Consider the following 17,012-nt stretch of genomic DNA (forward strand, 5'->3'; position numbering starts at 1 on the left):
GACAGGGAAAATTCGCAAACAAAATGGTTGCTGGGCGGCCATATTGGATCGTATCATAAAACAAATTGACGTGCATATGTATGCCATAGCATGTTGCCCCTGTACCAAGTTTGAAAAAAATCGGTCCAGGCATCTCCAAGAAACGGCTGCGGACGGACGGACGGACGGACGGACGGAACCCAATCCATAAGTCCCCATTCCGGACTTCGTTTGCGGGGACTAAAAATTACATCATTGTCAACTATTAACTTGCGTTACAGTGAACTGATCGCGTCCACGCCACGCGACGTATAAAGTCCATGGAAAAGTTACGACATTGTATCAAATTTTAGACTTTGTTTAAAAATAGGAATACAATACAGCAATTTCACTGCCTGGCATGCAAGATTAACCATAGAGCCTGCGATCAAACTCTAATTCAAAATGTAATAATTTCAAGTTCGTGTTGAAACTGATTTCAAAGGTAACACTGCCAATTTCAACCACTCTGTGTCCAGACAGCCAAAAATCACCGTCTGACGGCTAGTTATTAAACTTTTAGTTTTACATGCGCACATTGTTTTTACAACCATACTTTAAAAGTTTGCTTCCCTTGATCTATCATACATACTGCACTGTATGTACATGATGACATCGAGAACAATGGTGTTGCTAAGTGTTCGACACTTCAGCTTGACCACCCGAACGTGGTTGTTATGCACTCAATGTGGTCTCGTGAGATCTCATGAGATCTTCCGCGAGACGGAAGATGGTTTATTGGTCTGGCAGTTTTTTACACACACACACACACACACACACACAAACACACTTGCAAATGTTTGTCAATGTCAAAGGTCAATGTCTCATTAGCAAGCTCATCATTGATAATGTGAATGTAGACACTAGAAATGGTGTCCATATGTATCAAACATTTGGAGATAATGAGCAAATGTGCTTATTTATCACAAATATAGCCACCATTTTGCTGTTCAGGTCAAGGTTGTGAAATTAAGTGATATACATATGCCTCACATAGTAAAAACCAAGACATGATTAAAATATTCTCATCACTTGCAATGTTTGATTTAAAAACCTACGAGGAGAACCCAAATTTGGCTATTTGACCCCAAGGACGACTTTCAAGGTAAAAGGTCAGGGTCTTAAAACTTAAAGAAAGCGCATATCTAATAATATTGGTGTAGGCACTTAAATGGAGTCACTACATATTACGCCTACAAAGTTATGATGTATATAGTGAAATATAACAACAAATATGGCTGCCATTTGGCCATAATTGATTCGGTCCTAAAAGAAAGTGATGGGCATATGTCTCACATAGTATGATACCTTTATGCCAGGTTTGACTGAAATCAGTTGGTGCAGAGATATGAGCGCGAATGCACCGATGAACGGGTAGTTATACTGTTACATTCAAAATCGATGCATAGTCACAAGACTCGAGGATGCCACCTTGTTGATATTGTGGTCTTCGCCATATTGGATTAGATCATGTGATCCGAGTAAAGATTTAAATTTTCTGCCTGATTTACTCATTCATAATGATCTTGAGGATTGACAAACAAAACACAAATAAAACAGAAACATGATAAATGACAAACTTGCCTTTTAATAATACAAGAGTAATTATGTGTTCGCTACAAAGGTTTGCCATAGAAGGCAGGCTTTATGTGAGCAGTACAAAGAGTCTGCCATGACAGGCCACACTTTATGCATTCACTACAACCTTTCATTACAACATGGGAGGAAAGTGTAGCCACAGTTAGCTAGTTCATATATTCAACCATTCCTTTAAAACGTTTGAATGACTACTGAACCATACTCACAATGTTACAGTCTGATTATGAACTCTTCTACAAAATGCAATGTGTGTATACCATACATGTCAAATGGTGGTCACCATGCAATGTGTGTATACCATACATGTCGAATGGTGGTCACCATGCAATGTGTGTATACCGTACATGTCGAATGGTGGTCACCATGCAATGTGTGTATACCGTACATGTCGAATGGTGGTCACCATGCAATGTGTGTATACCGTACATGTCGAATGGTGGTCACCATGCAATGTGTGTATACCGTACATGTCGAATGGTGGTCACCATGCAATGTGTGTATACCATACATGTCGAATGGTGGTCAACATGCAATGTGTGTATACCATACATGTCGAATGGTGGTCACCATGCAATGTGTGTATACCATACATGTCGAATGGTGGTCAACATGCAATGTGTGTATACCATACATGTCGAATGGTGGTCACCATGCAATGTGTGTATACCGTACATGTCAAATGGTGGTCACCATGCAATGTGTGTATACCGTACATGTCAAATGGTGGTCCACATGCAATGTGTGTATACTGTACATGTCAAATGGTGGTCAACATGCAATGTGTGTATACCGTACATGTCAAATGGTGGTCAACATGCAATGTGTGTATACCGTACTTGTCAAATGGTGGTCAACATGCGTATTAGCTCACAAGTGAATGTGATTACATTATATACACGTAATGATGTATGTTAATAATAGCCAACCATCAACATTTATGGCAAGTACAGTTAGATGCCCTATGTTAATATCCAACCGTCAATATTTATGGCAAGTACAGTTAGATGCCCTATGTTAATAGCCAACCGTCAACATTAATGGCAAGTACAGTTAGATGCCCTATGTTAATAGCCAACCGTCAATATTTATGGCATGAACGGTTACCGTAGCCAACCGTAAATATTTATGGCATGTCCAGTCACCTTATATATTATATGTTAATAGCCAACCGTCAATATTTATGGCATGAATGGTTACCCTAGCCAACCGTCAATATTTACAGCATGTCTAGTCACCCTATATATGTTAATAGCCAACCATCAATATTTATGGCATGTCCAGTCACCCTATATATGTTAGTAGCCAACAGTCAATATTTAAGGCATGTCTAGTAACCCTATATATGTCAATAGCCAACGTCAATATTTTGCGGCATGTCCAGTCACCCTATATATGTTAGTAGCCAACTGTCAATATTTACGGCATCCTATGTTAATACAACACTAATAGTCTCATTAAAATTATTTCAAAACCTTCTCTTAACCCAGTACTGATATCAACACCTTGCTTTAATGTTCAATGCAATGGAATTATCTACCTTCTGTAAATTTTCAATAAGCTGCAAGCATACAGAGAAGATATACAATTGCACCAAATTATTAATAACAGAATGATGTATGGCATAAGTGTTTACTATGTCCCACATAAGGTGTATAGATACAAAGACAGCTAGTACAGTATGTGTAGATATACATTTACTGTTACGCTAGTAGATGACACTTACTTGAATTTTGTTAGTTATATGCTAGTACACAAGAAGAAAACATAAATAATGTTGTCATAGTTACATAACAGCAAATGATGACATGCAGAAGAAGTATATATATATAGATAAGCTTTAATAATAAAATTTGCATATTAAATTAACTTTTCATGTCTTGATTAGTTTTAATTGAACAGATTGACCAATATGATTCATATGAATAGATCATAAAATTGACCATGTTGAATAGATCACCATGTCACTGACTGGAAAATTACTAAAATAACAACAATGTGGCAGAGAGTTTGATTGTTAAAAAAACTGTTGTTGCCATTGGTTACATCTGATAGGAGATACTCAGAGAGTGTAATGTTTGTATGAAGTGTTGGCCATTGACATACCTGTACAACTGTTTGTTCTGTCAGGGGTACATCATCCATTCTTAATGCTACTCTGTTTACTACAGCATGTGAATCAGCTTCTAAGATTATTCTGGAGGAAATAAATAACACAAAAATTCAGCTGGCATCGCAATCATCACTTGAGAGATCTTGAAGTTGTTACAAACTTGTCTCCTATCACATCTTGCGATGACCAACCCTCATGGGTTCAGTTTCAATGCAGGAGGAAACTGGGAAAACATACATTGATCAGTAGAGTCCAACTGAATGACACTTATCTTTCTTTCTCAGTATAGCAATATTTAGTGAAACCCAGACCTGTGCTGCACTCTGACTATAGTGGTAGCTATTGAATACAACACATTACAGTGTGTATATATACACATGATGTATATCACTACAGAAAATATGAAATTATATATGTAAAAGAAATAGCGATTACTTCATACAGTAATGTTTTTTTATAAACAACTCTTGCCTTTCTTAGCAATGTGACTGTTGCCTTTCTTAGCAACGTGACTGTTGCCTATCTTTGCAATGTGCCTGTTGCCTATCTTTGCAATGTGACTGTTGCTTATCTTTGCAATGTGACTTGCCTTTCTTAGCAATGTGACTATTGTCTTTCTTAGCAATGTGACTGTTGCCTTTCTTTGCAATGTGACTGTTGCCTATCTTAGCAATGTGACTGTTGCCTATCTTAGCAATGTGACTGTTGCCTATCTTAGCAATGTGACTGTTGCCTATCTTAGCAATGTGACTGTTGCCTATCTTAGCAATGTGACTGTTGCCTTCCTTTGCAATGTGACTGTTGCCTATCTTAGCAATGTGACTGTTGCCTTTCTTTGCAATGTGACTGTTGCCTATCTTTGCAATGTGACTGTTGCCTTATCTTAGCAATGTGACTATTGCCTATCTTAGCAATGTGACTGTTGTCTTTCTTAGCAATGTGACTGTTGCCTTTCTTAGCAATGTGACTGTTGCCTATCTTAGCAATGTGACTGTTGCCATATCTTAGCAATGTGACTATTGCCTATCTTAGCAATGTGACTGTTGCCTTTCTTAGCAATGTGACTGTTGCCTATCTTAGCAATGTGACTGCTGCCTTTCTTTGCAATGTGACTGTTGCCTATATTTGCAACAGTTATGTTGTCAAAGCTTAAACTTGACCAAAAATAAACTTGGTTGTGTATCAAAGAACATTACTATATTATTGAAGTTCCAACCTTATGAACCTGTTTACTGAGTAATGAAATTGATTTTATATCATGACTTACCCTCCATCTATAATTTCATCAACGGCAAGCATTACACCATCTAAATGATCAATTAACATACGCTTCTCTACATTTTTCCTGTAACAAATGACAAATAAAGAAATCATTTTTATTTCATTTCATTGTATTTAGCAGAACAGTATGAGAGTTGTCTGATACAAAACAGGTCTAACAACTGATAGCTGTTTGAACTTTTCTATGACGACCTTTAGTATTAATATAAAACTACATGTTATGAACAATAACAATTAAAAATAGTGCCAATAACGTTGTAGCACAACTCTATTTGACTGTTGCTATGGGCGTGGTATATAAATAAAGAGGGCCAATGTGCTGCACTATAGAACCATGCCAGGAGTCACACTTTCCAAAAGCATTCTGAGGACAATATGGGAAAGCACTACATGTGTATATAAAAATAGTAGCACAAGTGTATTTGGCTGTTGCTATGGGCATGATTTTGTTTCTAGGCATATTTGCAAACATTTTTGGAATCTTCATTCACTTGCCTACCCTTCTCAGTTTTCATCTTTGCAATATAAACCATCATTTGGATGTTGCTTTGGGTGTGGTCAAGTTGCTATGCATATTAACAATAACATACATTTCTTGATTCTTCATTCGCTTACCTAACTGCCTCTGTTATCCTTGTAATATGCATTATCACTTAACTGTTGCTAAGGGCATGGCCATGGTTGCTAGGGCTAGTTGTGTCAAAATGTTTTCAACAAAAACTGCAGAATAACACCTCCAGACACATCCCCACCAAGTTTCAACCCCACTCACCATGCAGTTTCAAGATATAAGTTTTTGACAAAAATTGACATTTTTAGACCTAATTTGGATATTGCTAATGGGATTATCAAATTGTGAATACAGCTTCATCTATACACACATCCCTAGATGTATTCCTGTCAAATTTCAGCCCAATCTGCTCAGTAGTTTTGGAATTATATTTTTTTCACCAAAAAGACACATTTTTAGACCTAATTTGCATATCACTGATGGGATCATCATGTTATGAACAATTCTTATCTAAACACCACTAAGGACGTTCCCATCAAATTTCAACCCAATCTACTCGACTATTTTTGAATTATAGATTTTTGACCAAAAAAGACACATGTTTAGCCCTAATTTGCATATCACTGATGGGATTATCCTGTCATGAAAAATGCTTAATATAAACATGCTGAAGAACGTTCCAACCAAATTTCAACCTAATCTGCTCAGTAGTTTTGGAATTAAACAATTTTGACCAAAAAGATACATTTTTAGCCCCCAAAGAGCAAAGCCTGATGGGGGCTACTACTTTGGGCTCCGTTCGTCTGTCAGTCCCTCCGTCTGTATCCAATTGTATCTCCAATATGCATGCGCCAATTTCAACCAAACCTTGTACAAATGTCGGATATTATAGAGGGCATATGCACATCACTTGGTTTTACAACCCTCTCGAAAACAGCGAAATGGCAGCAATATTTGTCATAAATAATCACACTTTGCCCAATAACTCTTGAAATTTAACAGAGAGACAGATACCTCTTTCAAGTATCTTCACCAATGTTATCAATCATGAGCTTTTTAATGGCCCATTGACTTTTGACCTTGACCTCCAGCTTCAAGGTCAAATAGCCAGGGTTCGCACGGTCCTGGAAAACCCTGGAAAACCCTGGAATTTCAAACCCTCCCTGGAAAGCCCTGGAAAACCCTGGAAAAATGCGCCCTACCCCTGGAAAACCCTGGAAAATGATCATGTATAATCGATCAATTAATATTGACGATTGTCATGTCTGTGCTCGAGCCACCCATTCGTATGATTCTGAATCTCGTAAATGTGAAATTGCGAAAATATTTTCAAAGTCTTTCGCCACGCCGATTGAACCCAGACAGTCAAACGATCGTTCCACGAGACACTTTGCCCCACAGACCGTGCCTATTAGTTGAATGGGCGCCGCAGTGTTTCTTTTGATCTTGCATATATTGCTTACGTACTCCATACATCTCCCCGTCGTCATTTCAGGGACATGATATTGTAACAGTCCCGGCCGCGCCGGGGTAACATGTACAGTAGGTCTGTTAACAAGATTATCGTAACACTGTAGCGACTATCAATGCATCATCAACCTCGATTAGAAATTGTTACAAGTTCGGCGCACGAGTCGACTGATACTACAAGATAGGGCTAGGGCCTAGAGAAGTGCAGTTGAATTTCCGGGTTGTGGAAGTACAGTTGTGACTTTTATTTCGTCAAGAAATGGGTATTTGTGTTACATGTTCTAAAAGAATAACTACTGTTTTATGTTGTCGGTACAGTAACATTCGTCAATGGTCAAGTTGAGTTGAAATCGCGATGTTCCGCAACTCGTGGCATCCGTACATAAACATCGAGACGCAAGCGATGAATGTATTCAGTTATTCATAGCTCGAAATTTCGTTACGTAAATGACGTTTTTATTCAAAATTTTGAAGAAAAAAATTATTTTAGGTGGCTTATAAATCTAGTAACATCAAACCATACAATAACGAGGACAAACTTTAGTTTTTGATTTATTTTTCTGGATATGTCTGAATTAGACTGACGAATGCTGCGACTCAATCTTACACGATCAATGCACCAGCTTGACGAAACGGCTGCTTAGGGGGTAGGACAGAGGTTTCTCCGTTAATCTTAGCGTGTAAACGTGGTTTTGAAACCAATATCTTGCATAGTGTCGATTGTCTTTAAAATGTTTTGTGACATTTGGGAATTGTTGTTGATTTTTCTCGTCCACATCAGACAATTAGATGTCATTCAAAAAATATACTTTAGTGTCAACACCCCTGGAAAATGTCCAAAATCAATATGAATACCCCTGGAAAACTGACGAAAAACCCCTGGAAAGTCCTGGAATTTTGTTTTGCTTTAAGTGTACGAACCCTGAATAGCCATTTTATTGTGTGTAAGTACATGTATATCTCTGATATGTACATATGGACTGATTTCAATTCAAGCAAACTTTGTACAAATGTCAGATACTAAAGACTGCATATACACATCACTTCGTTTCACAACCCCAATGATAACAGCAAAATGGTGGCCATATTTGTCATAAATAATCACAAGTTTAACAGATAGCGATCTCATTCAAGTCAGCGATATAACCAGGAGTAGTGTTATTGAGTGCCTTGTAGGTGATCAGTACTACTTTGTATTGAAGCCTGTAATGGACAGGTAGTCAGTGAAGAGCAGAAAGAACCGGTGTGATGTTATCTGTTTTCTTTGTACGTGACACAATCCTAGCTGCTTTATTTTGGTGGATGTTTAATAGGGTCAATGTCTTTAGCTGGCAGCCCATACAGAAGGGCATTGCATGAGTCACGAGTCAAGTTTGAATGATATAAGTGCATGAACAAGTTTCTGACAACCTTCCTTTGTAATTAATATTCATGCTAATTTGTACATGGTGTATGATCAAAGTTGCTAACGAAAAAGTTAAAACCAAGTTTTCTTTCTCTACAGCTTTATAACTCTAATCTCAATCTTTGCACATCGATTTTTTTCAATCACAGTTGATTACTTTTCTCAGAAAAGCTAAAATTATTTCAAATTAAATATCCAAAGACGAGTGCAGTTTCAAAACTCTAAAAAGTTGCATATACCCACACATACGCATCGCGTCTAGACGAAATCTGGTGCTACGTGAGACCTCGCGATAGTTTGTGACATCACCACCTGCCATATTGGAAATTACATGTTTTCATCGTCGTGCTATGTACGATGTCAAACTACTAACTAAAAGTGTTTTCAGAGTGAAATTGAACAGAAAACTAATGATCAGACACAACGTCAACACTTTATAAAAAGGTATATGAGGCTGTTATACTTTTTTGACTATGTTGAAGAATGCTATTCGAAAGTCTGCAGCATCTTATTCACACAGTACTGTACATGCAGATATCAGCATCAGCTGTGGTCAGTTCACACTTCGTCTTTATAAATAGTCGAGTATTTGTCATTATTGTAATTAATGGTCGTCTACATTGTTCTTTTCTCAAAGACATTTTTATACTTATTGTCTTTTAAATCAAAATGCACTTGTGGGCAGAAAACTTAGGTGACAATGATGGATCAACACAAGGGGAGAGAGAAAAATGCATTTCAAGTAGTCAAGGCCGGCAAATGTGAGTGCGGTCGGGCCTGACAGCCGCCGACTGCCGTGAGCCAGACCCTGTACTGGCGTATGTGACCTATTGTTCGGAGGTGAAAAAGAACTGATCTACATGTCAAAGAGATGTGCTTCTTAATTCTCGCACACCAGAGCTGATATTTCTTCCGTGAAATAGTGAGCTCTGGCTTCTTACGATGGATGGATGGTTATTTCAGATTAGTAATAAATATTCATGAGTAATGACGTAATGACGAACCATATGTTCTGGAGTGCAAGCATGTTCATGGTAAATGTGTATCGAACACTGATCAGCAACTAATTATACTTATACTCTGACTTATACCTGACTTGTCACTGTCTGTGAATGAATGTCAATGTGACTATAAAATGTGCCTGTTTATAGGGCATTCATTTCTCTTGAAGCAACAGTATTTTCTGACTGTATCAAGTGAGTCCAACAGACAGACATAGCGTGAAGAGCAAACGTTGACAGATGCATACACTGAGTGAATGTGAACAGGCCATTCAAAGGCTCATTTAAAATCACTAGGATAACTAACATTTGAAGGAGTTAAAGAGTATAAAAGACATTATTTGATACTTCCAGGCAAGATTTATAAGTCATTATTTTCTGTTCATACATGTATCGTTCCAATCTTGTCTGTAGGATGATTAAAATTAAATTTCAGCGACAAGAAATCAACTTGTCCAAGTCAGTTTTCAGTATACATACTTTATCTTGCCAAGACATTGCATATCACGTGGTATGCATGAGGCAATCTGATTGATTGTAGTGTACAAAGCCAGGGTGATAAATACCCAATTTGCATTTGAATGCTACCATGGCCATCCCCAGTGCTAGTGATGCATACATCCAAAAAAATGCGTCCCAAGTAGTAAACACGCACAAATAACACCTGTGATAAACCTGATTGTCATCTGCATATTGTTGGCCATTGAGATTGTGATGTTGGATTAGCTTTCCAGGTGATTGGAATCCAACCAATTACCAAGATTGTGTACATGATTTCATCATTATGATTTATAGTAATAACTTTACAAATGTTTTTGAACTCCATATTTTATACTAAGTGACTGCCAGCCCTTCTGTTACACACCCCTCCTTGCCTTCCTTACCACCAATCAACATATCATGTAACAGCCAAGAGATAGCTAATGGCATTGTAACCTAAAGATTGTCAGCCCTTGTCACTCATCCCTCACACCCACCAATTACCATATAACAATAGCGGAGAGTTTGTTTAAGTTTCATTACCTTACCTTAACATTTGACTGATGGCATCATACAGACAATTGAGTACACTGACTAGAATGAGTTCATTTTCATGAGATCCACCCATGACATAGAAAAACAGATCAACATTACTTCTATAGACACATGTTACTCCATCTAACATAATAATTTCAGCTGTAAATAATAATAATAATAATAACAATTTATTAGGTATACATGTATGATTGATACTGTAAATATCATGATTACAACAATTTGTAAGGGTTTACATGTATGATTGATACTGTAAATATCATGATTACAACAATTTGTAAGGGTTTACATGTATGATTGATACTGTAAATATCATGATTACAACAATTTGTAAGGGTCTACATACTAGATGTTAAGTGTGGTTTATTGTAATGTATTGCCATCATTAAGGATGAGATGCAGGTTCGTTGGCTCACTTTTCCTTCATAATATTTCACAATAAAGACAAGATAAATACACTATGTGTTTCATGTATTATGTTGAGTCTATATTTGTTTCTGTGGTGAGTTTTTACATTTTCAAGCATATTACTGATTTTTACCCAAACCTGCATTTTTTGTCGATTTTCACTTAAAAGTATTTAACTTTAACAAACAGTCAAATAGAGTCATTTTTTCAACTGTAAATGAAACTTGAGTACATAAACTAACAAGTCATTGAGAATGACAGGTGGCCATATTGGATCGTATTACAACAACAATGAATATGCACATGTATGTCATAGAACACTGTCCTAATACCAACTTTGAATGAGATCTGTTCAAGCATGTCTGAGTTATGGCTTTGGACATGGAAAATTCACAAATAAAATGGCTGCCAGGCAGCCATATTGGATCGTATCACGACAAAAATGGATATACAAATGTATGTCATAGAACACTGTCCTAATACCAACTTTGAATGAGATCTGTTCAAGCATGTCTGAGATATGGCTTTAGACAGGGAAAATTTGCAAACAAAATGGCTGCTAGGCGGCCATATTGGATCGTATCATGAAACAAATTGACATGCATATGTATGCCATTGTATGTTGCCCCCGTACCAAGTTTGAAAAAAATCGGTCCAGGCATCTCCAAGAAACGGCTGCGGACGGACGGACAGACAGAACCCAATCCATAAGTCCCCGTCCCGGACTTCGTCCGGCGGGGACTAAAAAAGGTTCCCTGGGTTTGCTTAGTTTTTCTCTCAATGTCTTGTAATAATCATCAAAAGTTGTATTTTTGTATTTTTTGCATAAATTAGCGTTCTTTCACACTTGGCGGCGCGATATCTCTCTGTTCCCTCAAAATTTCCACTATCCGGAGGAACCTTTTTTCGGTATAGTGTCTCCGAGTAGTGTCTACAAATTTGAGACACCTGGGACGGTCCGACGCCAAGCTAAATAGTTTTGAAGTTCTTAACATGTACTGAATAAAGAGCTGGGAAAATGGCAAATTTGCATAATTAGACCCTTTCCGCTCTACAAAACCTCTGAAATTCGACAGACATTTCAACAGCTGTTTCTTGTGACTTGCAATCCCTTTGTTTAACATTGCCATTTGGTTGTGTATAGCTCCTTTGCTACAGACACGGAGAAAATGTGGTATTTTGGGATGGCTATGGAATGTGATGAGAGAAGATACACAGTCAACAGATAGTTCACGTGTTTGTTTCGTGCAATAAAGGTGTTGCCTCATTAATTAGTCGTCAATGGGGCAGAGACTTTAGATAATCTTTTAATTATTATGCATACCATTCTCCATATGGGTTCAGACTCAGACCACTAATGAAGTAGTCTGAGATTCAGACTAAAAGAATTCCCTATAGTGGTCTGACTCGAATATGGGCTACATTCTGATTTGAAGCCATATTCCTTCTCATGTATTAGGCATTGCTACGCAATTGTTGTTGGTGTTTCGTTGAAGACCCACAATAACAAAAGTGAACCCTTTCCCTGAAATCAAGACACCGTACGACATCGGGAATTTTATACAAATTGTAAGGAGTGTTACAAAACTATGCAATCTGATTAAAATCCTATGTGGTGAAAGCAGCTAGATGTCCTTATTTACCTCTATTCATCGTGTTGTGACGTTTGTTTTGTTCGGAGTGATCGCCGCCTTCCCACATCTGAACCGGTGTAATCTACAATCCCATTGAATGTGGACAATATTGTAAGGATTTCTCAACCAATCAGCCCATTTCTTTCAAAATCATTTAGAGATACAGTTGCCACCACCGACGCATCGGGTCGCTTAACATAATGCCAAGTTAAAGTTATCATATTTAGTCTAACAGGCAGGGGGATTCTTGTCATATACACAGTGAAGCCTTTAGTAGGCACCCAGCCGGGCCTTAATCACTCTTTGTATCATCATGTGTATTTGATCTTGAGGTAGACTTTCGACTGGAAGGAAATGGCACCATGTGTGTATGAGCGAGTCAACTACTTATTTTATTATACATGGTTTTTATACATTTTATTTTATTATACAAACGTAATTCCTTGAGGGGGGGGGGGGGGGTAAGATTGTCGTTTTTCGCGTGCATCAAAATCACTACAGGGATATATAATTCATACTAAGATGGAATCAAAAGAGGCTATGCTATTTTGCTACTCTTGAAAATGACAGTCAGAAACTTTGCCGACATACACGGAGTGAGATGCATGTTGTTCTGAAATAACCGTATGGACAAGTAACCCAGCTGGCCAGGGAATGATGTACAATTAATGAATGACAAAAACAACCACATGAAAGCTTCGAAAACATGATTTTATTATTCACCCACACCTAAACAGAAGTTCCTGAATTCAAGAGACTGTTTTTCTGTTTGTTCGGTCATCACAACTATAAATGATGGTACGTGACGAACGCACGTGTCAACCAATTTCGTGCGACTAGGATTGATACTAGTAAGTGTACAACCCAAGCAAGTCATTACTGATTACACTTAATGTAGACATTACCTCATTTACTTGTACGACAACTCTCGGTTTTTAAAACGTCCTATATAGCTTTACGTTTTAGGATTACCTAATGCCAAATTCTAGACTAGACGGGTAGCTGTTTAGACACGATGCGATTCATCGTACACAAATATAAATACGGCACTCCACTACGTATACGTAGGTAATGTCATGTGATCTTGTCTGTCAACGAAAGTTAACGAAGGCACAGTAGGTACGTGCACATGATCAGAGCCGATTGCTCAATCGTAGTCGCAACTTTTAAAGGACGTACCTTCATGATAATTGATTTGAATAGACTATGTGGGGAGGACGTTGCCAAAATCAACCTACACGAAAGTTCTAAGTTAGGCCATGTTGGGGTATAATGTGAAACTAATACGAATGTAAATCCGGAAATTACCGATGAGATGTCACATGTTTGACGTGACGTGTAGTGACCTCTAAACTTGGACTAAATTGTCGTAGATAGTGTGGTATTGCGAATGTTTATTTCCGCACTAGCAACAAGTTGCTCGTTCCACTGATGTTGATTCAATCCTTCTATTAACGTGAAAATCAAAAGTTTGGTCGCCTGAAATAATTATTCAGCAATAGTTTAGTAATTCCAAACGGATTTGTAGATGTTTGTAGATGATAGTTGAAACATGCATGTCAAAGGCGTGGTCAACGTGTTCGTCACTGTCGCGGTGCGATGTCACAGTCAAAATCAACTTGTATAAATTACGAAAGCGTGCGAATATATAGACTCGACATAAACAACTTGAAGGCTAAAATGCATGAGAACTGGTAAATACAATTTCTAGTTGAAACTATGTTTTGCAGAGACAGTTAAATGTTTTACAATTTGAATTGCAATGTTGCTACCCAGTGAAAATGGTTACTTCATCCGATCTAATCTTTGGAATGGCCTTTAATCAGCGTGCGAAATTAACGCCGGTCCTTCGGCCCGAGACCAACAGATTTCCGTTCGGACCGACAGTTTTTCAGAATTACAACAACATATCGGTCCTTATGACCAGTTGAAATTTGGAGTAAATAAAAACATTTATTCAAAGATAGATCCAATTTCACCTACATGAATCTGATCTTGTGTTACCTATTTTACTCTCGACATCTCGTTCAAGTCAAGCAACACAGAGCTAGCTTGCTATGTGTTGTTGTCAATATATGTTGATACATGTACATGTACATGTATCATGTCTACATATGACGCAGCATACAGCATTTACTTTATAAAAATATGTTAGCAAACACATGATTGGCTGAATTTCTCGAATTATTTGTGTCTTGACTAAGCAGAAGACAATGTTTTTAAAGGCTGGTATTAAAGCTGGTAAATGTTAGCGGGTTTCCCGATCAATTTACCAGAGTTCCCCATGTGTGTGGCCATGATCAAAACAAACTGACGGAAAACATATAAACTACTCTGAAAATGGCGTTTTAACTAATAAAGAAGGCAGGTACACTTCGTAAGATATCTCCAGTACGATAGGTTTTTTTGTGTAAAAACAGTAAAAGAAATGCGTAGTCTGATTGCTTTCAATTTGATGCACATGATAATGTACATCCTGTCATGTTGTAATCAACGTATAAACTTAGAAATGATGCATTTTTGTTGCCATTGTTGTATCTGGAAATATAATGCATCATGCCAAACACGGGTACATAGTGGATGACACAGGACAGTACAGTCAACACATCACGCTCCCACGTCAAAAAACTCGCACTGTAAGACATGCTTAGCCATAGTTCTCTTCATCATGGTCAGATTTCTTACACAGACAGTCAGAGACAATACTCAATACACCACGGTAGGGTATACGGGTAGGGCTTCATGGGGGGGGGGGGGGGGGGGCTTCAGTACATATTTGTAAAGACTGAAGAAAGACGAAACCACTCCGTGCCACTGTGTGGATGGAAATTGAAATAAAGCGAATACACAGTTTTCAAGAGGGATAGTTATGTGTCAAAACTTTCTACTGTGATGAATTTGTGGTGAATTTGTGGTCTAAGTTTGCTAAGGGTGGGAAAGCTACATCAGCTGTTGACACAGACAATGAATCTGACTTTGGATTATGTGATTCAGAATTTAGTGAATCGTACAGAGAGTAAGGAGAGGACTGTGAGCTCTTAGAGATTGCAGATAATGTAGATTTATTGATTCATTCATTCACCCATATTATCTACAATCTATGCAGGGTTCTCCACAATTTAGAAAAATACAGGGGCGCCTAATTTGCATATTTATTTGCATATCATTAGCATATTTCCAGATCATAATATTAGGAAGTGAAAAAAGTTTCCAAAATCAAAAACTCCTATTTTATTCATTCAGCAAACTAAAATGTACTGAAATGTATTGTAATCACCAATTTCCAAACCTTTCACATAATTCACAATGTAAAAATTTCAGGAAGGAGGTTGACAGTTACACAAACGATGTTATAGTAATGTTGGCAAGCATGTTTTACACACAGGAGTGACAACACATGGCATTGTTGATGTACATGTATGCACCTCTAGGCTAGCTATCACTTAGTTTTGAGTTGTTGGTTTCACCTTGTAAATGTGCATGTCATTCATAAAAATTAATTGAAAACAATTCATTTTCCTTTATTTCTCTAAAATTTGATACCCTTTTAATTTTCATGAATGGAAAATGATTTTTCATCCAAATTTGCCGGAAATACGTACATTTTTAATGTGACGAATTTGGGCTAAGAATAACCGAATACGTTCAGTGCAAATGTACAGTAACAAACATGGCTGCCACATCGGAGCTACCTCGTGGTACTATGATCGCGATTCACATCCAAACGTGATCATTTAGGACATAAATTTTACCATGGAACCGTACCGGAGTAGTTATTTCTAAAGAACATGTATAAATTTTAGGATTTTGTTCGTATTTATCGATACAATACGAAAATTGCCGTGACATCGTACATCGTATGCGTACTGTATTAGTTACGGATACGGGAAGGCTTGGAAATTACCGGCTTGATATACCCGGCCATAGAAACTACCAACGTACCGTCTTCTACTTTACGACGGTACTACATTTACTGTTTTTGTTTCGGCTACCATTGTTATAATCAAGGCGATAAATAAGTTCATAAATGATAAATAAGTTCACACCAAAACAAAGGGGCGCTGAACGCAAACAGAGGGGCGGTTCTGTAAACAGAGGGGCGGTCCATGAAAACAGAGGGGCGGTGCGCCCCTCAAAAACCCCTCGTGGAGAACACTGCTATGGATCTGTATTTCTATGATGGAATGAATACATTCAGTCTCAGGCCACTATAGTCTATAGGAACAGATTAATCGAGAATGAATATTCATAGTCTCTGGGTTCATAGTTACAAATGAAAGTCTCTCCTCACAGAGTCAAAAATTACTTGGTTGCGAATCCAAAATTTACTACCAAGTTTACTTCCAAGTTGTATTTTTTGACTCTGTGAGTGGAAATTTTCAATTGTAAGAACAGATTGATGAAATAATAGTGGATAGTAAACAATTCGTTGTACTCTCTTTTACTTTAGTATATCTAAAGATATGTTGTATCATATTAAAGTTCAAAATCATTTAATCTGTAATTGGGGGGGGGGGGGGGTGTAGATAAAGGTCGTGAA

General features: G+C 37.7%; 1 protein-coding gene across 2 annotated transcripts in view; it reads right to left on the reverse strand.

Annotated features, from left to right (window-relative positions):
* Nucleotides 1–17,012, reverse strand: part of LOC144445482 (coatomer subunit zeta-1-like) — a 49,412-nt gene that overhangs the window by 11,841 nt on the left and 20,559 nt on the right. Inside the window, exons 4-7 of one of the 2 annotated variants that reach the window (XM_078135045.1) lie at nucleotides 10,424–10,571; nucleotides 4,995–5,072; nucleotides 3,721–3,811; nucleotides 3,341–3,361 (exon numbers count right to left, since the gene is read on the reverse strand). In XM_078135045.1, coding sequence (XP_077991171.1) covers nucleotides 3,341–3,361; nucleotides 3,721–3,811; nucleotides 4,995–5,072; nucleotides 10,424–10,571 — 338 coding nt within the window. The remainder of the gene's footprint in view (nucleotides 1–3,340; nucleotides 3,362–3,720; nucleotides 3,812–4,994; nucleotides 5,073–10,423; nucleotides 10,572–17,012) is intronic. The other variant, XM_078135046.1, reaches the window with a different exon arrangement.

This window comes from Glandiceps talaboti, chromosome 14, assembly GCF_964340395.1.
Source record: "Glandiceps talaboti chromosome 14, keGlaTala1.1, whole genome shotgun sequence".
NCBI classification, from domain to species: Eukaryota; Metazoa; Hemichordata; class Enteropneusta; family Spengelidae; genus Glandiceps; species Glandiceps talaboti.